Source organism: Streptopelia decaocto (assembly GCF_964273445.1).
Source record: "Streptopelia decaocto genome assembly, chromosome: 19".
Classification (NCBI taxonomy): domain Eukaryota; kingdom Metazoa; phylum Chordata; class Aves; order Columbiformes; family Columbidae; genus Streptopelia; species Streptopelia decaocto.
Window position 1 is genome coordinate 4,797,167 of NC_138674.1, and position 27,177 is coordinate 4,824,343.

General features: G+C 55.1%; 1 protein-coding gene and 1 long non-coding RNA gene across 2 annotated transcripts; one reads left to right on the forward strand and one right to left on the reverse strand.

Annotated features, from left to right (window-relative positions):
* The first annotated feature begins 61 nt into the window (after positions 1–61).
* On the forward strand, positions 62–5,380 carry LOC309448140. The gene is made up of 3 exons (XR_014185730.1): positions 62–642; positions 783–936; positions 1,635–5,380. It is a non-coding gene; the product is annotated as an uncharacterized lncRNA (long non-coding RNA).
* A 571-nt stretch (positions 5,381–5,951) lies between these two features.
* Positions 5,952–18,629, reverse strand: DENND2D (DENN domain containing 2D). The gene is made up of 12 exons (XM_082069402.1): positions 18,498–18,629; positions 15,039–15,220; positions 14,394–14,506; positions 14,228–14,297; positions 13,234–13,311; positions 12,993–13,133; positions 10,683–10,831; positions 9,637–9,814; positions 9,116–9,157; positions 8,353–8,443; positions 7,683–7,922; positions 5,952–6,784 (listed from the first exon to the last, which is right to left on the reverse strand). The coding sequence occupies exons 1-12, from the start codon at positions 18,553–18,555 to the stop codon at positions 6,723–6,725; spliced, it is 1,404 nt and encodes a 467-aa protein (XP_081925528.1). The 5' UTR covers positions 18,556–18,629; the 3' UTR covers positions 5,952–6,722.
* Between the last annotated feature and the right edge of the window lie 8,548 nt (positions 18,630–27,177).

The following is a 27,177-nucleotide window of genomic DNA, read 5'->3' on the forward strand; positions in this document are numbered from 1 at the left end:
TAGTGCAGTAAGTTTGGGGTGGTGTGTGTGGGGAGGGGGTTTCTTGTGTGCGTGTTTGGGGTTTGAGGTTTGATTCTATGCGGATGTCTCCGGAGCAGGATCTGCCGTGGATATCAGGGAACTGCTTGGGAATCGGTTGGTGGGGAACGCTCGGAACCCCGTGGCTGGAATTCCAGCCCTCTGAGCGTGAAGCGTCTTGAGATGCTCAGAAAACGCAACTGTCAACTGGGAACCCAGAGCCACAGCAGCACCCGAAGACACCTGCACATGTCTCTTTTTGGAAGGAATTGAGTGCAACTGACTTTAAAAACATAAACCCTGATGACAATAAATCAAACCCCCACTTGGCCAAGGGAAGTGGTGACATGTATTTCCTGTGATACCAGAGCGATTAGAAAACATGCTCAGGAAGTGGAGAGAAAATTCACTTCCTTGGGTAACTGGAGAGCTTTTAAACTCCTTTTTCCCCCTCCCTGTGCCGGTCCCCATGTCAGGGTATCATGGATGGAGAGGTTGGTTTCCCAAAGTTGTGTCCTCGCAGAGACACAGGACTGGACTAGAGACACAACACAGGAGGAGCGTGGATGTGGTTTGGTTGTCCTTGAACTGCCTGGCATTTGTCTGCTTGGGAGCAGCTATTAGGTTGGTGCAAAAGTAATTGCAGCTTTGGACCGTGAATTTTAAATCATTATAACTAGGCTCAAACACATGTTTATTAATCAAAATGGGAACCATTACATCAATGCGTTTTTGCCAACAAGAAATACATTTTATTCCTGTAGCATAAAAATCTGTGCTTCAGGATTCGACGAACTCTTGGAAAGTATTTTCTGCGTCCTACTGCTTGTGGAAGCGTTTTCCCTGCAAAAAAGTTGTCGAGATGCTTGAAGAAGTGCTGGTCGGTTGGCGAGAAGTCCAGTGAATATGGTGCATAAGGTAAAAGCGCAGCTGAAGGCTTTTGGGGGGTCCTGGCCTTGGGTCTGTATTGGGGTTCCTAAAGGGTCCCTGCAAAGCTGAGCCTAAGGGAGAGTTTGGTTCCTACATCCTCAGGGGTTCCCAAAGGGTCCCTGCAAAGCTGAGCCTAAGGGAGAGTTTGGTTCCTACATCCTCAGGGGTTCCCAAAGGGTCCCTGCAAAGCTGAGCCTGAGGGAGAGTTTGGTTCCTACATCCTCAGGGGTTCCCAAAGGGTCCCTGCAAAGCTGAGCCTGAGGGAGAGTTTGGTTCCTACATCCTCAGGGGTTCCCAAAGGGTCCCTGCAAAGCTGAGCCTAAGGGAGAGTTTGGTTCCTACATCCTCAGGGGTTCCCAAAGGGTCCCTGCAAAGCTGAGCCTAAGGGAGAGTTTGGTTCCTACATCCTCAGGGGTTCCCAAAGGGTCCCTGCAAAGCTGAGCCTAAGGGAGAGTTTGGTTCCTACATCCTCAGGGGTTCCCAAAGGGTCCCTGCAAAGCTGAGCCTGAGGGATAGTTTGGTTCCTACATCCTCAGCATGGACCTGGGCCACAGCTCTTCAGTGGCCTGGAAACTGCATCCCAGTGTCTTCATACTGGGAGCATCTCCAGGGTGAGGGGCAGCAGCTGTCTGTCCAGTATCACACTTTTAGATAACTCATTTATTTAACCTTTTCATTTCATTTAGCTGGGTGAAGGTTGGATCTAGACAGTCCAGGCTGCCACCCTTCAGCTGGTGACCAAGACAAGGTCTGGAAGGATTCGAAAGCACCAAGGTCCTGTCTCCCCATGCACAAACCTTGCGTTTCTTCTCATCAGCATGAAGTGGGTTGAAAACTCACTCGCTTGGAAAATCCCTCCCTGCAGTTTAAGTGTTTTTCCAGAGACACAAACAAGGAGAATCACATTCTCAGTCTTCAAGACTTTAAGATCTAAGTTGCTCCAAATAATTAGTCACTGATACTTGAGACTGGTGAGGAACCGAAGTCTTTAAAGGGTTGTCGAGGACCAAACTTCTGTTTACAAAATGTGTATAAACTGAAGCCTGTTGTTGTTCAGGATATTCAATCAGGCACCTTTTCACTGCTTGGAAATTTTAATGGTGTTCAGCCAGCCAGGGAAAAAAATCCCCATTTCTATCTTGATCAAGTCTCATTGTTATCAGGGGATTGTTACTTCTGCTAGTCCAAGCCAAAGAAAATGTTGCTATAGATACAAGTAATAAATGAACTTTACCCCTGGCACTTGCACGTTACAGCACTGTCTTGTGATCGTAGGTTATCATGGTTTTGTTGGTAGAGCTGAGGCTGCTCGAGGAGCGAAGAAGGGAAACAGAATTTTTGTGGGCTCGGCCTGATCTCATCACATGCTTTTTCACTTTGTTGCGTTCAAGAGGCGCTCAGAAGGAAGAGGTTTTGCAACAGCAGCCTGTTGAGCTTCCTGGAACACCTGGGGCTGAGTATGTTCCCTTCAAAACGAACACAACCTGTTCTGTGCTCAGGTTTTCCCATATAACCGTAAAGGCAAGCTGGAAATTCCCACTTGGCATTGGAGTGTTGCCTCCTCTAAGATGTTGTAAAGGAATTCTCTTGATTTGGCAAGTTTAATGCAGGAAGAAGGTCAAGGTGCTTCAGGGCCTGTTTCATCTGAGAGTCAGTTTTGTTTCACACTAGTATTTTTGTGCTTTTTCCCTCCTGCCCTGTGTGCACTAGGTACATCCAGCGCTGCTACACCCAATCTCTGAGTTTGGCATGGAGTTGCAGAGAAGTTTGATCATTTCGGATGAACACTGCAGCTGTTTTCAGAGGTTACAGCCAGGTGGGAATTGATCGGAGGTAGGAGCCACGTCTGTTATCGCTGCACAGCAACCTGGAAGCATTAGTGATAACAACTGCGCTGACTTGTCGGTTAAACATGCCCAGGACTATTTGCTGGCACCGCGGCCAGCTGGCAGAGGGTGACACATGCCATTACACAAGGCTTATCTTCCAAGCAGGGCAGCTGCAGAGCAGGAATTGAACCGCAAATCAGGAGTGAATCCTGAGCTGACTCCCAAACCACGCCTGGGAGTTGTTTGGACGAGCGTGAGTTAGCTAATGCTATGCTGGGAACTATGTTAACAATTCAGCAGAATAAATGAGCACTTTCCAGTTCAGGGAAACATTTCTTGGCACTGTTTTATTTACTGTTGTCGTCTTAGGTCAAGTGTTAAGGCAAATCTTGAGCAGGAAGGAGGATTTAAAAATATGCTGCAAGTTTTGCTGATCCGCTGCAATGTGACCTGAGCCCGGCTGGATGTGTCCACGCTCCCAGCAAACACCAGCTGAGTTTACCCCAGTGTCTCCCACCTACACGCAGGTGGTTTAAGAGAAGCAGAATGAGCTCAAAGAAATAAGTTATTTAATTCGGCATCTGTCCCTTCAGCGCAGTGTCTTATTTCTTCACCGATTCTCAATGATCACAGGGGTGTGTGTACCTCATGGAATCATTTTGGTTGGAAAAGCCCCTCAAGATCATCGAGTCCAACCATAACCCACCCCTGGCACTGCCCCATGTCCTGAGAACCTCATGTCCGTCTGTCCAGCCCTCCAGGGATGGTGACTCCAGCACTGCCCTGGGCAGCCTGTTCCAATGCCCCACAGCCCTTTGGGGAAGAAATGGTTCCCCAGATCCAACCTCAACCTCCCCTGGTGCAACTTGAGGCCATTTCTTGTCCTAATGCCTGTTACTTGTGAGAAGAGACCAACACCTTGGTGCTCCAACCTCCTTTCAGGTAGTTGCAGAGCAATCTGCAGCCTGTCCACCCTCTGGCCATTAAAGGGAGAGCATTAAAGCTCTTGCCAGGTTGCACTGCTCAGGTGAGTAAGCAAGCATGATAATATCGAGCTGCTTTTCAATAGGCCAATGTGACTCAAGGAACCCTTAAAACTTGCTAATCAGGAATGACATCAGCCGTACACATTTAGGAAACAAGGACAGAGCTTTCTTCCTTTCTTCCCCACCACCTAGAAGCTCTGAAGCTGCTGCTGGATGGTGGGGAGAGATGTCAGTGCCAGAAAAGTGCCCAGTTGCTGCTGTTCCTCTGTACCTGTTCCTTTTTCAAAGCTGAACCGAGAGCTGATGCGCTTCCCAAAGCTGGGGCCCTTCACTGGAATGGATTTAGGTCCCTTTTTCCCATAACAACACTAAAAGGAAAAGTGCTTTAAGTAACTTAAGATAGTATCTCAACCTATTCTTTGTTCAGCCTTGAGAAAGGTGGCACCAACCCTTCTAATTCACCCATGGACATCTGTAGCACTGGCTACATTTGAACACCTTTTTTATTTAAAGATCAGGTTTTGTGTAGCTCTGAATAACCTTTTCCTCCGGTGGGGATTAAGCAACCACAAAACACCATCCTTCATGTGACTTCTAATTCTCCTTTTCTACAGAGCGACTGCCAAAGCAAGGGCCGCTTCCCATTTTTCTCTGTGTGACGGTCTGAAGGCTTCACAACCAAAACAGTTGGCACCTTCTCAAAACGGTAACGAAAAAGGAGGAGAAGGGGGAGGGAAGCGGCCTTTTCAAAAGGGCCGATTCTCAGTAGGCGCCCTTGATTTTACACACGTGAACTTTTAAAAATGAAAACCAACCACAGACACTTTTCCTGCAGTTAACCTGTAACGTTCTCTCTACCCGTGAGGGGCAAGTTGTGAAGCCAGGGAGGATACCCACAGTGCCAACAATCCCCTTTTTTAACTAACAAATAATTCTTGTACCCCCCTCTGAACACACAGAGGGGCTGAACAAAACCAGACCAAACCATTTTCTTTCAGCGGGGCTGCGGAGTTTCACGACTGTTTGGTTCGTACCTTCTGTCTAACTGCGTTTCTGTCACTCGGGTCTGTGCGTGACCACACAAATAGTCCCTTCCAAAATAAATGACCTTTCCATGTGCCTTGCTTTCACAGAATCACAGAATCCCAGAATGTCAGGGGTTGGAAGGGACCTGGAAAGCTCATCCAGTGCAATCCCCCCATGGAGCAGGAACACCCAGATGAGGTTACACAGGAAGGTGTCCAGGCGGGTTGGAATGTCTGCACAGAAGGAGACTCCACAACCCCCCTGGGCAGCCTGGGCCAGGCTCTGCCACCCTCACCAGGAAGAAGTTTCTTCTCAAATTTAAGTGGAACCTCCTGTGTTCCAGTTTGCACCCATTGCCCCTTGTCCTATCACTGGTTGTCACCAGAAGAGCCTGGCTCCATCCTCCTGACACTCCCCCTTTCCATATTGATCCCCATGAATGAGTCCCCCCTCAGTGTCCTCTTGTCCAGCTCCAGAGCCCCAGCTCCCTCAGCCTTTCCTCACACGGGAGATGCTCCACTCCCTCCAGCATCTTGGTGGCTGCGCTGGACTCTCTCCAGCAGTTCCCTGTCCTGCTGGAACTGAGGGGCCACAACTGGACACAAGATTCCAGGTGTGGTCTCCCCAGGGCAGAGCAGAGGGGCAGGAGAACCTCTCTGACCTACTGACCACCCCCTTCTAACCCACCCCAGGTCCCATTGGCTTCCTGGCCACAAGGGCCCAGTGCTGGCTCATGGTCACCCTGCTGTCCCGAGGGCCCCCAGGTCCCTTTCCCCTACGCTGCTCTCTAATAGGTCATTCCCCAACTTATACTGGAACCTGGCTTTAGTTCAGTGTTCAACAGCTCTCAAAGCCAAAGCCTCCTGGTGCTCAGCCTGCTGCTTTTTCAGTGTTTCTGTAAAATCTCTCACTGTGTTCAATACCGCTGTAAAAGTTGGATTAAACTCTATTTTTTTATAACATCTACAGGCGTGCGCATGCAGATCTGCAGCCAGCTCCAGCTTCCCCTCCTGCAGTATTTATTCCCCGGATGAGTGCATTAGGAAAGGAGGAGAACCGTAATTTAGCTTTCAATCCGCTGCAGGCATCGCATGTCAGAGTTGGCGCTTCAACGAACTGCAAGGTTTTCAAAAGGCGTTGGCATCAAAACCAGAAACATGGAGGATGTCGACATGTTTTACTACTGGATTTAACAAATAACTTCCTCCCGACCCAAAGCTCTCGATCGGCCGTTTCCCTCCCCTACAAAACACAGCCCGGGGGCCTTCACAGTTTGCTTACAGCACAAATAAATAACCTGTCAGAAAGAAAAGAGTCTTTTTGTTTCTTTAAAGAGCTGAACTGAGCTGTAGGTGGTACCACCGAAGCCAGCGCTGGAGAGGAAACCGCTGCAATCCACCACAGCTGCTCCTACTGGTATTGAACAATCTTGATAGAAAACGCAGTGAAACAGCTAAGAACAGAAACCTCAGAAACTTATTCAATAGGATGTCACTCATCTGCAAAACGTACGCTTGTTTTAATTAGAAATAACTCTATTTCCTACTCATCCTCTTTTTTTATCTCTAACAATGACTCTACAACCTCTGCCGTCCTGCAGCCGGTTTCCCGCGTTCCCTCCCTCGCTGCGTGAGGTCCCGATGGGGCCAAAACCTCCGCGCGGGGCCCAGTGCTGCGTGCTGTGGTTTGTCCCCGTCACCGGCAAAATAGGAAAAGAAATCACAGCCCGCTCACTCCCTCCCTGCCAACGCGTTTTCCAGCGCAACGATGCCCTGAGGGAAAAAAGAAAGGGTAGAAACTGGTGTTCGGTGCTGCCCACACGTCTCGTGAGTCACAGGTGGGAAGGAATTGGCAGGATCCAGCGTGTTCTGCCCTTGGCGCTGGTGGGGACCTGCTGGGTGCCAGCCCCACTCCTCTGTCCCCAGGCCGGGCTTCAGGAGTCCCTTCGGTGCTTCTTCTGCTCGTGGTACTGTGTTATTTTCTGCTGGAAATACGCTGTGGATGAGAAAAGGTCGTTAGTGAAATGTACCCAGGGGCCAAACCATACTGGGTTATGCACCCAGGTGAAATCGGGGTTGTTGCAGTTCCACCATCCCGCTCACCTACCCAAAATGGGCTTTATTAATGTTAGCCTAAGTTTTTAATGCATGCGTTTGCTCCTGTCCAGTTTTTGTGTTTCCTCTCCAACCACCAAGAAAGCGGGAGACCCCAGGAATGCGAACAGCCAAGAAGGTGATGTGGATTGGGAATGTAACAAGAAAGCTGGGATTGTGCCATCCCTCTCTCCCAACCCCAGGCACACCCTGGTCCATACAAAGTCTGACCTAAAAGGGCAGAGAAAGCAGCAAGTGTGGTAGTGCCGGTGCTGGAGTCCCTGGGGCTGGGGAGGGACACACCAACAGCACCATCTGCCACTCGCTGCCATGGGGCAAACCCTGAGCCAGGACATCACTGGCCACTGGAGGTTTTTTGGGTGGCTTCCTCAACTTCTGTCACCCCTATTTGTCTTCATCGCAGGCTGGGAGGGGGCTCAGCTCTGCCCAGTAAATCCCCAGACAGGGGGAAGAACCAGCCCGGCTGCCATGGGGCCAGTGGCAGAGATGAGTCAGGGTTTGCAGCAGCTCCCAGCTGCTGCCTGCATCCCAGCCAAATATTTGCGCTGCTACTGGCATGTTTGTCGAAACACTGAACTCTTGATGTCAAGCAAAAGATATTAATGAGCCTGGAGGTTTTTTTGATTGTCTGACATGCACAGAGAAATGCAGCTGTTGAGCAAACGGGTGCTACTCGCTGTCTAGAGCATCCTCAGCCTTGAGCTGCATCCCGCCCTGCGCACAGGGCAGCTCCTTCCTGGTTAAGGGAGCTCTCCTGGAGGAAAAATGGGGCCGTTTACCTTCCTGTGGGATCCTGCTCTTTTCCGCCTCCTCAATAAATAAGGAAAACATGTTCGTCTTCACGAACTTCTTCACAAACTTGCGGTTGGTCTTGGAGGCGATGGCTTTGCAGAAGGCTCGCTCCTGGAAGGTGCCCAAGCCGTTTTTGCTCCACTTGATGTGCGAGGCGTAGTGGCCGACCATCCGGACGAAGAACTGCACAAAGGCTTCGGAGACGAGCGCGTTCACCTGCTCGGACGCTGGAAGAGGACACGGAGCGCAAGGTGGGGATGGGACCTCTGAGCATAGAAGGGATGGGTGTTTTTTAACCCCACTGGTTCTCAATCTCTGTTTGCATCCCAAGAAATTATTTGCTGAAAAGCTCCCCTTGCCAGTAAACCAAGATCAGACTAATTTTGCTGAGGGAGCACCGGCTGTGTTCGCTTTCCAGGGTCGTGGCATCTTTATGGGCCAAATAGTGGCAAAACCCAACTGTTTCAGCAGAATTAATTGTTCCTGCTCTCATGTTTTGCAGGACAGGGGAAAGGCCAAGGGATTTATCTCCTGTCATTGCATTTTATTGCAGATCAAGGTAGAAACATCCCAGGCCAGGTGTCTTTCGGAAACAGTTTTGCTGAGGACTCTAGCCATCTTGCATCTGTTTTACCATATATAAAGAGACCCCCTTACTGTGTATGTTGTTATTGTTGTTGTGCCTGTTCAGAGACGTCAGCATCTCATTCTGCAGCTTGATGGGCAAGATCTCCTCCTCATCGCCGACCTGCAAGGCAAAGGGGCTGTGAAGCACCTGGCCGAGGTGGGAACCCAGCTCAGGTGGCTACAAGCAGCTGTTAGTGCAGCTCATCAACCGGGCTTTCTGCAGAGCTTGTTAATTAATTATCATTGCAGGGTGATGCTGGGAGCGGGATGTCCAACACGTGGAGCCTGCTGCTACCACTCATGAGAAGAGAGATGTGGTGGATCAAGACATCCCTTTCACAGAACCACAGAATCACTTTGGTTGGAAAAGACCCTCAAGATCATCGAGTCCAACCGTTCCCCCACCCCTGGCACTGCCCCATGTCCTGAGAACCTCATCTCTGTGTATTTTAAGCCCCTCCAGGGATGGTGACTCCAGCACTGCCCTGGGCAGCCTGTTCCAATGCCCCACAGCCCTTTGGGGAAGAAATTGTTCCCAAGATCCAATCTAAACTGCCCCCAGGATTTGAGGTTTGGCCTCCCCAGTGCCCAGCACAGGGACAGTCACTGCCCTGGGTCTGCTGGCCACACCAGTGCTGGTCTGAGCCTTGTGGGACATTATCCCTGCATGGGTGACACCAAGATGTCTCTTCCTGCAAAAGCTGCCAGGTCATGGGGACCAAGGGTGGAACGGGACCATCCCGGGGTGACCCAGGCCAGGCAAACCCCCCCCCACCCTGCACAGGGCACCTACCGCCCGGAGGATCTTCCCTTCGCAGAGGTCGACTATCAGAGCCTGCAAGAGAGTGGAGCAGAAGCAGGTTGACCCTAGCACGGCAGCCGGGCTTCCTCCCACTCCTTTTATCATCATCCATCTGTGTGCGCAGCCCACCAGGGCAGCAGGGGCAGAATCGGTCCCTCTGAGCTGGAGGGACCCGGACAGGGAACTGGGGCATCCCCCAGGGACCGTGTTTGCCCCAGGCTCAGTGGCTTGTCCCCACGCAGCCTTTCTGTGCTCCTGCAATGCTGGGACGATGCCACCAGCCAGCCTGGCCCCCAGGGTCATGGCTGTGGGTGCTGGGGTGGCCGGCAGCACCCAGGAGACATGGAGGTGTCACCCCAGGTGCCAACAGGACATGCAAGAAGCCCCAGTCTCCATATTCCTGGATGAGAAAAGGGCGCAAGCAGAGCCTTTCACCCCAGAGCCAACCAAACCCAGGGTCACGGACTAATCGATGGCTCCATCCAGATGTTTCCCCCACCCAGTTGAAATACCTCCTCCATTGGCTGGTCCAGGACCTGCTCCAGGTGCCGCATCTGGATGCCGACCATGAAGGGCGTGGGGCAGCAGACGGTGGCGAGCAGGCACTCGGGGACCACGGGGATGTAGGTGTGAGCCCAGGTGAAGGGGTAGAGGAGAGCGGCCACGGCGTGGATGCACTGCGACAGGACACTGCGGGACAAGGAGCCATCGCGGTGGCATCGCACGAGGTGGCATGAACCAGTACAGGGGAGGGGTGGACCTGCTGCAAAGCAGCTTTGCAGAGAAGGACCTGGGAGTCCTGGTAGACAACAGGGCGACCATGAGCCATCAATGAGTCCTCATGGCCAAGAACCCAATGTTTCTTGGGGTGCATGAGGAAGAGTGTGACCAGCAGGTCAGGGAGGTTGTTCCTTCCGCTCTGCTCTGCCCTGGTGAGGCCCCATCTGCAGTACTGGGTCCAGTTCTGGGCTCCCCAGTTCAAGAAGGACAAGGAATTACTGGAGAGAGTCCAGTGAAGGGACACAGAGATGCTGAGGGGTCTGGAGCATCTTTGTGATGAGGAGACACTGAGAGAGCTGGGGCTGTTCAGCTGGAGAAGAGAAGCTGAGAGGGATCTGATCAATGGGATCAATATCTCAGGGTGGGTGTCAGAGGATGGACCAGACTCTGTTCAGTGGTGCCCAACGCCAGGGTGAGGGGCAACGGGCACAGACTGAAACACAGGAGGCTCCATGTGAACATGAGCAGAAACTTGTTTGCTGGGAGGTGCCAGAGCCTGGCCCAGGCTGCCCAGAGCGGGTGTGGAGTCTCCTTCTCTGAGACATTCAAACCCCCTGGACCCACCTGTGTGATCTGCTCTGTGACCCTGCGTGAGCAGGGCTGGGCTGGGGATCTACAGAGCTCCTGCAACCCCACCAGCCTGGGGTTCTGTGAAAGGGAATTTCACAGCTTGGAGGAAACATCCCACCCTGGCTCAGCTCTGTCCTGGAAGCTCTTTCAAGGTTGGGTTTTTTTATTTGTCTCGGTTTTATTTTTAAATAAACAGATCAGGACTCACCTCAGCTCCTCCGCCAGGAAAATGAGCCGTCGCTCCAACACAGCAGAGGCGAAAATGTGCAGGATGAGGTGGGGGCTGAGCCGCTGGAGCAGAGCCTGGAACTCCACGTGCTCCAGATGAGCGTCCACCGGCCGCGTGAGCTCGATGAGCTGCAAGGACGAGCCACCAAACCCAGGCTTAGGAGGTGCGAGGCTCCCCCTGCACCACCCTGGCCCCCCGAGACGGTGATTTGGGAGCAATTAATGACCCAGAGTTTGCAGCATCTGCATCACGTCCCTCCGCAAGGGACAAACCTCATCTTGTCCTGCCTGGAGATCTGAGCCGTGCGGCGCTCAGGGTGCAGGGGAAGGCAGCGGCGATGTGTGCCAGGGCTTTTATTTATTGGGGCACTGGATTTTTAACTAAAACGCCTCATTTTTCCAGTGCTCACAAGCCTCTGGTAGGAGACGAGCAGGGACATGTCCCCATCGGGGTATCTGACAGCTTGTCCATGAGCAGCAGCTTCCAGGAAAGGGAGGAGGGATGAGGGCATGACTTCTGTTATAAAAACCACAAAAGCTTCCTCAAAAGCCTCTCTGGCAGCGCCAGCTCACATATTCCCAGCTAGGATGGCCCAGAAGTGAATTATCTAGCAGATATTTGCAGGTGGTCTGTCTATCCTGTTGGCTTTGCCCCAGAAAAGTCTCCCAAATGGGGTCGATGCCCCTGCCAGGCTGGGGCAGCCGGTGGCCGCTCAAGGGTTAACAGGCCCGTGCAGCTCAGCACACAGTCCTGGCCCCTCTCCCCAGATTTTGGGGGGAATCCCCCTCCTCCATGGGCCAGACCGCCTTACCAGCAAAGCAGCATCTTCCCAGCGAGGAGCACAGGGCTCGGCCGGGCTCCGCAGCCCATTTCCAGCACAAATCCTGCACTATCCCCAGCTCATGCAGCACCAGAATTTCTTTTTACCCCTTTCCCTGTTTTCTCACGGCTCTCGACTCGCTCCAGGCCCTGCCCAGAGCCCCAAAGCTCCGCTCTTTCGAAGAACATCCCCATTCGTCCTCCCTCCCCGTCGCCCCCGCTGCAGCCTGGCCCGTGGCCAGAGCATTGAGCAACCTGCGCAGCCCTTGCACAAGCCTCCCCGGATGAAGAAATCACTTGAAATTCGATAGCCAGCTGCTAAATTGCACTAAAGAGGAGCAATATTGTGTGTCCCGGCAGGACACATCCCTGGCTTGCTCAGCACCGAGGTTATTTTGCCCAGCGCCGGAGCAGATTCTCCCCCTTTTTCCACCCCAGCTTTGCCACAAGAGAAAGCAAAATCAAAAGGAAAGGCTCTGCCTGTGCAAGCCTGGGCTGTGCGTGGGCAGGATAAGCCCGCGGGCGCCGTGCGGGTCAGATCTGCGTTCCACAGGTGAGGGCTGGGCTGGCCAACGCCTGCGCTGTGATGCTGAACCACGCTGCCGAGGGGAAGCTGCAGCCTGTGACACCCCACAACGGCCCCACAGCACCCCAACACTTCCTAATGTCCAATCTAAACCCCACACGCTGCACCCAGAGGTGCGAATGCTCCCCGGCCCCCCGCACGACGTGTCGCTCTGATGTAAAAGCTGTGTGAGAACCAACATGTTAAGAACCGGAGTCTGGGGAGGTTTTGTGCTGGCAGCTCTGGCTGGTGAAGCTGACAAGATGCGGTTTTGCAAGGATGCAAAGACGGGGCAGCGCCACTTGCGGCTCCATCCTCATCCTCACTGCTGGCTGCTCCCCTCCTGGACCAGAAAGGAGGTGCCACTCCTGTTCATTGAATCACTTTGGTTGGAAAAGACCCTCAAGATCATCGAGTCCAACCATCAACCCACCCCTGGCACTGCCCCATGTCCTGAGAACCTCATGTCCGTCTGTCCAGCCCTCCAGGGATGGTGACTCCAGCACTGCCCTGGGCAGCCTGTTCCAATGCCCCACCGCCCTTTGGGGAAGAAATTGTTCCCAGATCCAACCTCAGCCTCCCCTGGCACAACTTGAGGCCGTTTCCTCTGCTCCTGGCGCTTGTTCCTGGGGAGCAGAGCCTGACCCCCCCTGGCTCCAAGCTCCTTTCAGGCAGTTCAGAGATCAGAAGGTCTCCCCTCAGCTCCTGTTCTCCAGCTGAACCGCCAGGACGCTCAGCCGCTCTCATCACACTTGTGCTCCAGCCCCCCACCAGCTTCCAGGGCACGAGGCCCCTGGCAGCCCAACCCAGCACCCATGGGTGCTGCAGGAGTGGAAGATGCTTCCAGAGATATCCTGAGCTCCCCACATCGGAGCAGTCCAGGAGCGCCTGAGACCCCCACCAACCTCTGTGCCTGACTCGGGGATGAAGCTTTTAATGGTGACGGTTTTCCCTGGAGCTGGGAAGGGCGATTCCCGCAGGCCCTGCATGAAGGGGTAAATCACCGCCATGGAGATCTGGCGCCTCTTCTCCACCTCGTCCAGGATCTGGGGAGGGGAAACACGAGCTGTGAAACCCCGGCAGGCACTGGGGTGGCTGCCTGGGCCACCACCGCGCCAAATGCGCGCCACCACCGCACGTCCCTACCTTGGAGAAGAGCCCAAAGCAGCCCAGGCAGCTGATGATGCAGAAGACCTCGGGGAGGCGGGCACCACGGCCGGATGGCTGGAAGAGGATGGGGAAAGGGTTTGAGCATCTCTCCCCAGAGACCCCCCCCGGCCCCACTCACCCCCCACCCAAACACCCAGTTGCTCATGGGGGGATTTTCAGAACTGGGGCTGAGGCCAAAGGTGCAGCTGATGCTGTAAAAGCAGAGGGTGCCCAGGGAAGGCAATTCAGGCACCAAAGCGGTTCATCATTTTGGTGCAAGTTCTCTGCCATGTTCCCAAACTTTCCTCCCCGCCAGACATGTGTCCTCTGAGACATCCTGCCCCCCATCCCTGGGGCTTGTTCTGCCTCCTACTCAACAGGGACCGGCGGGATGAGCGCCCAGGCTTTATTTCCCTTTCCAACTGGACTATCCCTTTGCTCTCTGTGCCTTCAGCCCTCCAGACATCCAGTTCCACCACCCAGAGCGCAGCCCTGGATGCAGAAGTGGGTGGGTTTGCCAGGTTGGGTGGGATCCGGCAAGTCACCGGCAAGCCATGATGTATGTCCCTGTGGCTTTATGTCCCTGCAGCTTTATGCCCCTATTTCAGCAGGCTGTGCATATATCAGCAGCAAAGTGCGATCTCCATTGCACCTCGCAGCCCCCGAGCTGGCCAAATCCATGGGATGGGAAAAGCAACCACTGATAAGAAGCCATTTTTGGGGATGGGGCTGAGGGCACCCAGTTCCCTGGCACCCGGTTGGGCACATGTGCATCCCCATCCTGATGGCGAGAGGGATTTGCAGCCATTCTGACCACTATGGCCAAGGGAAAGGAGCCAGGGAAGCTGCAGGATGTTGGTGGGGAGGCACCTCCCAACCGTCACATCTCCTGGTTGCATTTCAGGTCCACAGCAAACGCTGTTTTCCTCCATCCAGCATCTGATGGCAAGTGGCTTTCTAAGGCATGTCCCCAGAGCGGTGGGATGCTCACCAGCAGCCGCCTGCAGTAGCCGATCTTCCTGCTGCCGTCCACGTCGGTCAGGACGAAAGAAAAGGTTTCGCTGCAAAAAAAGAGAGACAATATGTGGGGAAGGGATGGCTCGTCCAGCCCGCAGCCCTTGGGGGTGGGAAACCGAGACCGCAGATGGGGCAGGTACCTGGGGAACTCGGTGACGGGGGCCCAGTTGTTGCCGTCGGGGAAGCAGAAGAGGGGGATGGCTTGTAAGAGACGTTCCTCCTCCTCTTTCTGGCCCTTCAGCAGGTTCTCACGCTGGAACGAAGTGATGCCAAGAGTCAGGGTGATGTGGTGCCCATAGCCCCAAGGATGGGGTGGGATGGGCCACGTCCCAAAGCAACCCCTGGCTCAGACCGAAGTAGAAGGTGCCTGCACATCCCTGGACAAGCATCTCTCAAAAATCCCGTTTCTGACTCTTTTACCCCATGGATGGTGGGGAAAAGCAGAGGCGCCCCGGGGTCCCTCTGCAAACAGGGGGTTTCCTCCTGTGCCACCTCTCCAAGGTGGGATTTCATCACTGTGGTCTCCCCTTTTGGGACAGGAGACCAAGGAGCACCCCAGGATTTTCCTCCTGGGGTTTGCGGCCCTGGACTCTGATCACAGGGAGGGACAGATGGTCCCAACCACCCCAACCCACTGCAGGCAGAGCCCTGGGGCTTGGGTCTGCGACTCCAGGGCACAGGGGGTTTGTCTGTTCTCCTGCCCCAGCTCTAGTGATGGGGAAGGAGCAACATCTTTTCCTCTAAATTCAGAAAACTCATCTTCCCGAAAACAGGGGACTAAATACCTTCGGGAACTGGTAGGTTATCTTGGGTTTGTAACACCCGTCTGACATCTTCAGTGACACCACCACCAGGTACTCGAAGAAAAACTGTCCGGCAGAATAGAAGACGGAGCTTCGCTCTCCTGGCTTCCCCGGCATCACTCGCGAGGGGTTGTTTTCTGCAGCGGAGGCCTCCTCTTTTCCTTCTGTAGCCAAAAACACACCCCAAAACCAACAGATCAGGGTGAAAGGCGAGGCATGGAATAGCCCTGGGAGCAGCACAGATGTAGAGCTACACGCGGACTTGGTGCACAGGGTGTTTTGGTCCCTGACCGGGACATGTGGGCACAGGGCACAGGACACAGGAAGGAAAGAGAAATGGCTTTTTGGGGTCTTTTGGAGAAAATCCAAGTGCTGTCAGACACCCCCAGTATCCTTTGCCCCATCCCGGGGAGGGCAGAGGGATGCTCAGAGAGAAACCGGCACGTGGGACGTGCAGAAACTGTCTGCGAGAAGGTGTGGGAATGTTTCTGCAGCAGTTAATTTGCTTCCCTTAGGGGGGGAAAATAAAACAAAGCAGCAAACAAACACCCCAGATCTTGTTTGAGCATCTCCAACAAGATGAATCCAAACCTCTAACTGCCAAATGTCCTGGGAACTGCTGATTGCAAATGAGGGTTTTCCCTAAACCGCGGCTCCCAAAGCAAAGCAGGTCCTGAGGTGACACCCCGTTTCTTGTTTGGCTGGTTGGGGAGGACAGCTGGGGAGCATCAGCCTTCATAACCCGAAAAACTAGAAATAAGAGTGAAAAAGGCCCAAGCTGACATGGGGAAGGGCTGTGGGACGATGGTGGTGGGGCAGCGAGATGCGAGGGCTGGGAAGGAGAGGAGGGAAATGCCGGCAGGTGGGACATGCCACACAAATCCCCAATTCCCAGCACTGAAACTTGGTCTTGGCTCAGATTATGGTTGAACCGAAATGCTTGAGCTGCTCCTTGAAAGGAAAACAAACGCGTGGCTGGTTGAAATCTTTCCCTGCATCCAGGCTCTTTAGGTTGGACACCAACCCTGTCCCTGTCCCATCCTCCTCCCCACCCCGTGTATCCCCCAGCTCCGTAGCTGCTTCCTTTAGCCTGAAAACACGTTTGGAGCCTCCGCTCCAGCTCACTGGGAGCTGACGGGGGCAGCAAGCTTGTCCGAGGAGGTGACACTCACAGTCCCGACACGGGATGTCCCTTCCCAGGGACTGGAAGCACCTTTCCCATCTCAGGGAGGGGAGATGCTCAAATCCACCCCCGCGTGCACCCCGAGGCTACTCCACCTCCGCATGCAAAGTCCTTCCTCTTGGCAAGGTGCGATTCATCCCAAAGAGAGCCCTGCGCAACTGGGGGGCACAGGAGCACCCCGAGGGTGAGACCCGGCTGCAGGCACCTCTGGTTTGTCCTTGGCAGGGATCATCCAGGTGACAGCAAAACAAATTGTTCCAGGCCAGGGAGAAAATGTTGACAAGATGCACTTTGCTTCTCCTGCTCCTCCTTGAGATGCTCCAGCGATGGCTTCAGCATCCCAGCCTCCCACTAAGGGGCCAGGGCGGGAGGTTGTTGCTGGGGGAACTCCAAGGAGCTGGGGGGCAGCTGGTGTCCCACATCCTCACTGGACACCGGTGTCTGTTGTTTCCCCGTCACAGATTGCCAGGGTAAGGTGAGAATCTGGTTAAACCCTGCCTATCCAGCGCCATCCTGTACTTCAGAGAATACAAGACGCTCTCAAGCAAGGGCTGGATTTGCATTGTGTCTATGGAATTTTCAAACAGCCGAGTAAAACCCGCTGCTCCGGGGAGGCCGGTCATGCCAGGGTGCAGATCTGCCCCTCTCTGATGGACTCACACGCTCCCCAAAACACAACCTGCCATGCCAAGTCCTGCCCAAAGCGTGGCATCCCCTGGCAGTGCTCCCCTGCACCGGGTCTGCTTGCAAAGCCCTTGCTGGCAGAGCCTAAATCCCTTGGGGACCACAAAACCCCATCCCTTGGCTACAAGATGAGCTCTAGGGGTATATGGGGCCATGCACCATTGTGCAGTGTCAGACGGGTTTAATTTGGCATCAGAGCTCACAGCACATCCCCAAACCAGCAGGATTCGCAGTCTCCTGGGGACACAAGCCACTGTCACAAGAGCTTTGGCCAATGACTCTCCCGTAGCCCAAGCGGGGAAGACTCAGGGACCACCTCCCAGTTCCCCCAGCAGCGAGAGCATCCCCAGCAAGGAGAGATGAGCCGGGGGACCCGAGGGGCTCACACAGCTCCTGGATGGGAAACGGCTGCTGATAATGTGGATTTTCACCCCTCCTTCCACGGGGCACGGAGAGGGCAAAGGCTGGTGCACCACGGCCCATGAAGCACCGGGGCCACTGGCATGAAAAAAGACCTTTTCCTGCACAACCAGCTTCCCGGATCAGAGCGGGGTTTTGTTATCAGCCAAGGGCTGCGCTCAGCCCCACGTTTCAATGCTGCACAACCTGTTTCTTTCCTCCCGGTAAACTCCCAGGCTGCGGCGTGCCAAAAATCGCCCAGCGTGGCGGATGGTTTGCGGGGGTGTTCTGCTTCCCCAGCCGTGTGGCCACCCACCTGCCCCAGCAGAGAGGAAATGGCTTTTGGTTTATCGAACCTCTTACGCTGAGCTTGGAAAAACATATATCACACCCAGAGCACAAAACAGACCTTGCCGGGGGGATTGCAATGAGCCTGCAAATCCACCACGGGTTGCCCCAACCTGCTCTAAGGAAGGCCAGAAACACCCGATGATCCATCCTGTATCTGTAGAAAAGCTCACAAATCCCAAAGGACCGATTCCTGCACCATCCTGAAAGGCTCCACAGAACTGACCTTCCTCGGGGACACCGTGCCTGGGCTGTCACCGGCTGGACCTGGCGTGTCCCGGCTGGTTTGGGGACTGGTGTGGCCACCTTGTCCGCGGTGCCACGCTCCGGCGTGCCCTGCGACGCTGCGTTCGGCGGCCCAAGGGCTGGGAAAGCTCTTGGGAATGTGGTAACAGGGGTAGGGGGAACCCCCAGGGGAGTGGGAACCCCACCCGGGGGCTGGGGTTGTCTGTTTGGGACAGGGAAGGGTCCCAGGGGTCGGGGTCCAGCTCCAAGGATGGGGTGTGCTCCTGCGAGATGGGGGGCACTACCGAGGCGGGGGATGGAGCATCCCCAGGAGATGCGGTAAATCCCGAGGCAGACGGTCCGAGCGGGGCTCTCCAGGGTGAGGGGACCGAGCGGCGCCTGTGCCGCTCCCTCTGTCCCCGTCCCGACGGTGCCACCCGGCGTGGCCGCGCTGCGCTGCCCGGGAAAGTCCCCGCTCCGCCGGCAGCGTCGGCTCCCGCAACCGCGGCCCCGATGCTGCCACCGGCACCGGTTCAGGCAGCGACACCGATACCGACAGCGGCACCTCCCGGAGCACGGCGCTGTCCCCTCCCCACCCTCACCTCTGCGGCCGGATCGCCGCAGGCTCCGTCGGAAGAAGTTGCCGATGGACGCGGCCATGGTGGCCCCGGCGCGGAGCGGAGCGGCCCCGGAGCGGAGCGGAGCGCTCGGCTTCCGCCCGCCGCGCTTTCGCTTTCCCGGGGGAGGAGGGACGGGACGGGGCGGAGAGGAGAAGAAAGGAGGAGCGGGGGGGGCCGGGCCGCACCTGGCACCGGCTGGGGCACCGGGAGTCCCCCCCCGGGCACTTAGATACCGCGGGAGGAGAGGGGGAGGTGGGACAAGCGGACATGGGGGTCCTGTGAGCATCGGGGAGCACCTGGTTCACAGAATCCCAGAATGTCAGGGGTTGAAGGGACCTGGAAAGCTCATCCAGTGCAATCCCCCCATGGAGCAGGAACACCCAGATGAGGTTACATAGGTTGTGTTGTTGTGGTGTTACACCTGGTTGTGGAAGAGCCAGAAGCACCGAGCACGGGAATATGGGCAGAACCGGGCACCGAGAACACTCAGACACGGTGGTTCTGGAAACACCGGGAATGGGGGAGCCAGGAGCACCCCTGAGTATGAGGATGGCACAAGGAGCTGAGCAGGGGGAAGCCAGGAGAACCGGGAATGGGGATACTGGGAGCACAGGGCAGGGGGGGCCAGGAACACCACGCACGGTGGTTCCAGGGGGGACCTGGATATGGGGGTCCTGGGAGCATTGGGCACGGGGGGACCTGAATTGGGGGGATGTGCACAGGGGCATCCCTCGGCAGAACGGGAGCTGCACACACTGGGGATCGTCGCAGCCTGGCACCCCCAATCCGGCATCAGGAGCAGGGTGGGAAATGGGGCAGGGACCCTGGGGACAAGGGCTGGGTTTGTGCCAAACCTCCAGCATCCCTGCCCCAGCCCTGCTCTGGCCTCCCCACCTCCTCCAAGCCTTTTTCCCGCTGGTGCCACAGGCACCGCGGGGCCGGGGTGACGCTGAACTATCCCCTCCAGGAGACGGAAGTTTTGGGGTGTCCCGCTCTAAAACGCAATGGGGAGTCAGCCGAGCCGCCCTGACAATGTCACCCCGCTTTCATTTCCACAGCCATTGGCTGCGAGCTTGTCCTGGCTTCACTTGGGAATGCCGGCCGGGTTGTGCTTCCCCTCGGGCTGGCGTTTCTCCATCAGGCACAGATTTATTCCCTGCTCAGGGTGACTCAGAGGCGTCTCGGCCAACTCTTGGGCTCGAAGCCGGTTGCCATCCGTCTTCGTTACGGGAAGGGAGAGCAGTTCATTAGTGCTGTGATACGGCGGCCGCCCCATCCCGGGCACAGAGCCGGGACTCCTGCGGAGCTGCTCGGCTTTGCTGGACCACTGCTCATGCTTTGACTGCTCAGACCCACCAAGGAGGAAAGTCTCTTTAAAACCAGTGATATCTTTTAAAAAAAAACCCTTTTCCCATCCTTAGCCTGTTTACACCCCTAATATTTCATTTGCTGTTTTTTAGGTAGTGCTTACGCAGTAATTAAATGCACAGAAGGGGCTTTGGGCACAGCTCTGGGTTATGTGGCTTTCAGGTGTGATGAGCTGTGCACAGTTCTCAGACCAGATTTCCTACACCAAATATACTCCTTTCACACTTTGCCACACATCCCATCCCCTTCCCTTCCTCCAGCGTGGGCTGGAGCTCGACGGTGGCTTTGCAGATGGTGGATGCTTTGGAAACACGTCCCCGCTGGCTGCGTGTGCCCCTGACCCGGCCGCGATGCTGCTGCTCGGCGGGGTTATCGGGGAACTGCTGCTCCAGGAGATGGTTTCTGCCTGATCGTGAGTGGGTGGAAAAGCACTTCCCGGAGGAGAGGGCAGCATGTTTGTTTGCACACAGGGTTTGTTCCCAGGAGAAATTTCCTCTTGGCACGGATCAAAAGTAAGGGGTTTTCCCCCTCGATTTTGGAGGAAAATCCCTGCTTTCCTGGAAACCAGAGCCACTAGGAGAAAACATCTGCTGCCCTCAGCCGGGAGAAATCCCCACATTCTTTGATTTTTTTTCCCATATACACAAATCTTTTCTGCTTTCTTCCTTTAAGGCTACAATCCAGCCTCCGTCACACTTTGCCTCCGCTCAGGCGCCTTCTGTGCGGGGAAGAAAAGAGCCGTGTTCCCAGCCACAAAACCTCCCCGCTCCCCAGGAAACACTGTCCCTTTGTGCCCCTCGCACAGCCCGGCAAACCTTGCGCTGCTGAAAGAGGCCGAACTTTGGACTATTCCCACTGAAAGCTCCTTTCTGCGGGAAGCCAGCCGCCCACCGGGGCAACAAACGGCCGCATTGTGGGATCTACCGGCCACCGCGGATGCAGCACTTGCCGTTGTGTCGCTGTGTCACCGCTGCCAAAATCGTTTCACCTCCCTGAACCGAGCCCGGGGAGTTTTTTCCCCCCTTGCAGCTCCAGTGCTGATGAATACACGCTGGAATTTGGCTTTCTGAAGGCATGATGTGCTCAGACTGCAAATATCCCACAGCCAGGGGACACCATGGTGAGCATCCCATGGGACCGGGGTGTCCTTGCTGCGGGGACCCTGCTCGCAGCACAGCTCGTCATCCTCCTCCTGCCGAGGAAGGCTCAGCTTGCTGCCCCTCCCCCCTCCCAGTGCACCTTCACCCCTTCCCCATCCTCTCGCTGGGTGTTGTGTTTCAAAAGGGCGTTAGATGCTGGAGCAATCTGAGTGGTTTTGTGTTGCCCATCACAGCCAGGCTGGGGTTGGGGTTTGGAGATGAAGGTGCTGGTTTCCTGCAGTACCCCTGGCAGGGGGTCCCCGAGGGCAGCCCAAGGTGCTGGTGGGTGCCCCCAACCCCAGGGCTGGGGTCCCCAAGCCCCTCTTTCCAGCCTTTCCCATGCCAGGGAATTTCTCCCACTGGATGGCAGCATTAGAGCAAATTTCTGGGAAACCTGGTGAGAGAACAGACCTTCCTCCTGAGAGGCTGTTCTCTCTGGTTATCCGGCTCCGGGGAGGTTGGTGCTTGGGCTGAGGACGTGCATGTTCAGTACACTTGTGTTTGCACCATTCCTGCCACTGGTGCTTTGCTCACTGCCCTGTTCAGTGCTTCATAATCACTCTCAGCTCCCCAAAACAGCGACCCATGTAACACAGAATTATAGAATCATTTTGGTTGGAATAGACCCTCAAGATCATCAAGCCCAACCCTCATGGGACACCAAAATCATGACTTCCTAGCAAGATGCATCCCCTGTCCCCCAAAGCCCTCCCTGCTCCAATGCTGGGGTGCAGACACCCCAGCTCCAAGTCATAGACCCCAGAGGTTGCACATTTTTGCAGGAAATAAGCTTTTTGTGTGGTGGTTGCAGAGGGGGCTGCAAAGCTCCCAGGGACTAGAGAGCAAAATTAATCTGGCTGCTTCTCCTCGAACCTAATGGTTTTAATCCCAAACATTTCAACCCACCTTTAGGATTTCTCGAAGGTGGTTTTTGGCAGTGAGGTTTGGGCAGCACTGGGTGGGCAGGGAGGACGGGTGCAGGGCTGCAGCCCCCTGGCAAATATAGTGCAGGGAAACTGCTCCTTTCCGAGGCCGTAGGACGGTCAGGAGGTGCAAAGGCGTCTCAGTTTACAGGCTCCCGGCCTGGCTGGTGTTGCTGTTTGCAAATGGGCATCCATAGATGGAAAGGGTCGAGCCGCAGAGCCTCAGGTGTAGCACAAGATTTCCCCCCATCCCTCCCATACAGAGCCAGCAACTCGTCCTGGGTTAAAATGCCACCTCTGGGCCATGTTGGTGTGGGTAGTCTACAGCTTATTTTCCATCAGGATGCACCTGGTTTTGGCTCCCACGTGCTTGCTGCCCTTTATCCTGCTCAATTCAAAGGGCTTCTCCCCTCCTCCTTGTCCCACCCTGGTGCAGGATGAACCTCAGCTGAGCCTGGAAAACTCGTGGTGTGTCTGGAGGTGGTGGCACCGAGGTCCAACCTCCTGGGTGGCTTTTGTGAAGTCCTGGGAATCCCCACCCCAAAGGGTTGTGGTTCAGTGACCTTCCAGTGCTGGGGACACCGGGGACACTGGGGATGGGGAGGACAGGGTGATGGTGCTGGGGGTCACAGTGGCTCACCCTGGGGAGATGCTGGAAAGGTCCAGGGCAGCCAGTGAGGAGCTTGTTTTGCTACTTGATTTTTAAAAAGGAGGAAATTGGGAGTTTTCCAAGCTGGGCTGAGTGGGCTGGGAAGGGAAGGGCAGGGGAATCATAGAATCACAGAATCGTTTTGGTTGGAAGAGACTCTCAAGATCATGGAGTCCAACCATTCCCTCACCCCGGCACTGCCCCGTGTCCTGAGAACCTCATGTCCGTCTGTCCAGCCCTCCAGGGATGGTGACTCCAGCACTGCCCTGGGCAGCCTGTTCCAATGCCCCACAGCCCTTTGGGGAAGAAATTGTTCCCAGATCCAACCTCAGCCTCCCCTGGCGCAACTTGAGGCCAAGGGCTGGTCCTGCTGCTCGGGTGGGCACTCCTGTGAGCACGGGGGTCCTGCAGCCCCACACCCCATGCTGACCGCAGACCTCTCCCCATCTCCTCCACAGAACATTAAGATTTGCAGCTGGGTGCAATCCCTGCAGGCTGGGGGGCACCTGGGGGCTGAGACCCCCCCTCAGTTACTCTGTCAGGGCTGCAAACCACGACCCCAAACTGAGCTTTAACCCAAGGAGCTCTGTAAGATTTGCTAATCTCAAAATATTGTTGGCATTCAGAACAGTGATTTACTGCGTGTTTTGCCACAGCAAGTACTTTCCGAAAGGCCATGCTAAGTTTACACCGGAGCTGCCGGGATCAGATAACCCATCACTGGCTGCTCCCTCCGTGTCCCTCACGTCCCTCCTGGTTGCTGTGCAAAAGGACATCAGCTTCTTCTGCACCCCATGAGTGTGACCATGGTTAAAAAGGGACCACGAGGGTGCTTTTTCTCATCCAGGTAGTGGGGTGGGATGTGGGTCGGGTCCTGGCTTGCAGGAGGATGTGAATTCATGAAGAGCCCCGACACTTTGCTTTGCAAGTCACACTGCCAGGGACAGAAAATAACCAGCCCTGGTGCCCTCCTGGCCGTGTCCACCTCCCCAAGGGCTTTGCAGGTGGTGAAATTAAATCAGCTTCTCACTTTCAGTGGCACCCAGGGCTGGGTGAGAGCCCGGCACGTCCCTTCGCATTCCTGCAGTGTTTTACCACCCACGGGATCCTCAAGGGCTTTACAGGTGCTGGGCAGGAATGATGCCTCTGGCCACTGTCACCCAGTGAGATCCCAGGGCATTTCCAGCTGGTGGTGGGGATGGTCCCTCTGTCTGTCCCACTGCTTGCTGGAGAAGTCTGTCTCCTTTCTAAGGACCAGTGCTTGGGAGGCACAGGACCCCATATCTCTCCCTCTTGTCCCCAGATCCCTTGGGATCTTTGCCACCTCCTAACCCACGGGAGATGGGAACAATCGTACGTGCTCATGGCAAAAGCCACCACCAGCCTCAGCCCTGGCCCTTGGTCAAAACCGCAAGAGTGTCCATGCACACAGACAAGGATGATGATGGAGCATCCTCTTCCATGGTTGTTTCCTTGCAGGTTATTGGGCCAACAGATCAAAACTCCCTTGGTCTCTGAAGCCCACGTCCTGGCCCAGCTGCTCTGGATATGCTTTGGGTTGACGCTTCCTCCAGGGAAGGCCCAGGGCTGCCACACTGTGCTGGATGGGGACAGCAGGGATGGGACAGGACAGGGAGCAGCACCCTGCGGGGACGTGCCCTGATCACGGCAGCTGGCACCCTGTGTCCTAAGCAGGGCTGGGTCAAAGCTGGCTGGGGGGACACCGGGGACACTAAGGACCATGCATAAAGGGAACAGCATTTTCCCAAAGCCTGGCACGATGTCTGGAGGGTTTCAGGTGGATGAGGACAGCGTGATTAAATGTCCCCATGATGCTCCCTGGTGGCAGCAGGGAAGGGTGCAGCTGGGTCGGACAACGCCAAACTGGTTTGTCTTCCTGGTTTACTGGGGCCTGGAGGGAGTCACTGGGATTTGGGGATGGCCAAACCCTCCCTCTGATCCAGCAAACTCCAGGGAGGGGGGCACAGCACAGATGCTCCCAAACCAAGGTGCTGGGGTTAGAGAGGGACATGGGGCAGGTCCAGGTCATGCTGCTCCTTAAGGGATCAGATCCCAGTTTCTTCAGAGCATCCAGGGAAGGGCAGCCCTCAGCAAACCCCTCGGACACGCCTCGGGGACATCCTTGCATTACCTGCTACCCCACCGGTCCAGCAGAGGGACACAAAGACGCTCAGGGCTCTGGAGCATCTTTGTGATGAGGAAAGGCTGAGAGAGCTGGGGCTATTGAGCTGGAGAAGAGAAGCTGAGAGGGATCTGATCAATGGGATCAATAACTCAGGGTGGGTGTCAGAGGATGGACCAGACTCTGTTCAGTGGTGCCCAACACCAGGGTGAGGGGCAACGGGCACAGACTGAAACACAGGAGGCTCCATGTGAACATGAGCAGAAACTTGTTTGCTGGGAGGTGCCAGAGCCTGGCCCAGGCTGCCCAGAGCGGGTGTGGAGTCTCCTTCTCTGAGACATTCAAACCCCCTGGACCCACCTGTGTGATCTGCTCTGTGACCCTGCGTGAGCAGGGCTGGGCTGGGGATCTACAGAGCTCCTGCAACCCCAACCAGTCTGTCATTCTGTGATTTTAAAGCAATACTTGTTTAAAACTCCTGCTCCAGGGTGACACCACAACAAGAACTACCCCAGTGGGCCTTTGGGAGAGGGGTCGAGCCCATGTCCCAGCTTGGCCCCGGGAGCTCAAGCCTGTGGTCATTGCTTTGGGATGAAGTAAGCGTCCTCTTGCGTGCGACACACAAAGTGGAAAGCTTGTCTGCGTCTCAGCCCACCTGCCGCCTGCCCCGGCCGCTTGACTCAGCGCGCTGCGAATATCCCGGTGACACGGAGGCTGGACATGCCGCGGGGAGACGAGATGTGGCTGCCCCAAGCCGCAACCCTGCTGGCATTGGTGGTCGCCACTGTGTGTTTTCCATACGGCCTCCTTGGTTTTCTGGAGGTTTCAGGAGCCATCTCCAGCTGCATCCGTAACCAGCAGTGATGTCCTTCCCCAAAAGGGGGATTTAGAACCTTTTTGCTGCTTAAATTGAGGAGGTTTGGGCATTTTTCTGGCCATTTGTGGTGACTCCAGTAGACTCGCAGTCCATACAATGTGCACAGAAGTTTATGTGACGGTGGGGAGGTGGGGATGGTTCCTGCTCTCTCCTGTTGGGTGGCTTTGAATATATCCCACTGGGGATGGAAATGGGGACCCTGTCAGTCTTGTTTGTCCCCTTCCCCATGCTGATACAGGCTATGGTTGACTGCTCCTTGCCATTCCTTGCTGTCTGGCTCTGTCCTCTGCCCCAGTGAAGCACATTGCTTGTGCCAAAGACCTCATGATGCCATGCCCAGAACCAGTGGTGGCCCAGGTAGCAGCATGTGACATCCACCCCGCTGCTTTCACAGTCCTCCTGGGGTGCAAAGAGCCCACTAGGGTTTCCAGAAAAGTTCACAGGGACAGGGACAAGAGCAGAAGACGTTATGGCTTCAAGGAGCCCTTCCCACCCAGATGATGTGGACCCTTCATTTATTCTGGGCCTTTGGCATCTCTGCTTTGCTTTACGATGTGCAAGTGGGAAGGTCTCATCATGTCCTGTCTAATCCTGGAGGGATGGTCTTAATCTCCAAAAGCCTCCAGGATTTGCCCCAGCTTTCAGAGGCATCTTCTGTCTTCCCGCACCGATGTATTGGCTGTTGGGATGGGGAAAGGTGTCGCCAAGGGTCTCCCCCACCCCACCTGGCAGGTCTCTGATGCTGTGATTTCCTAAACTGGGGAGTCTGGGTGAATGGGTAGACCTGATGCTTTTTGGTTTCTCTCTTTGCAGCGGGGTCCTGTTGGTAAACCCAGTTGAATGATGACTGTGTGGTGTCTCTTGGGGGTTTTGAGTAACAGTGACATGAGGAAGATCTGATCCTTTCAGGAAGAAATGATACTCTCGTTATTTAGACCTATATGTCACCTGGGAGATAAGTAAGGCAACGTATCAATGGTGCAGTGGGCTGGAAATGTGGGTCAAAACCAATTTATAAAAAGTGCCTGCTTTCTGTAGAGAAGAGATCTTTTCTCACTGGAAAACAAGAAAACCCTGCATTTTGGCTAAAACCTGAAACATTTTTCAGGAGTTTCAGGCAAAAATGTATTTGATATTTAAATTATTACTAAAATTTTAATGTTCAACCCTCCCAGCTGCCTGCAGGAGCAGCCAGCGCAGCCCACTCCATGTTCTCTTAGTTTTCGTGCCAAGGTGGAGGAATCGCACCACTGGGCATTTCCTTTTGTTGCCGATGCCAGACTCATTTTAGCTCTCTCACCCCAAAACTGGGGGGCTGAGACACCCTGTTCCCATCCTTGTAGGTGAAATGACTCCATGGGAGCAGATTCTCCCTCCCTGTTGTGCATCTGCAAGTGAAGCCTTTGTGGTAGGTAAATAACTTCCAGCTCCCAAGTCTGATCATCAAGGGAAACCCTTTAACTTTGGACTTGGGCAACCTGCCACGATGCCTTTGTCATCTACAGTGAGTGTAGTGTTTCCATGCTTGAGTTTGCTCAATGTGCCATGGTCTTGTCGGCAATG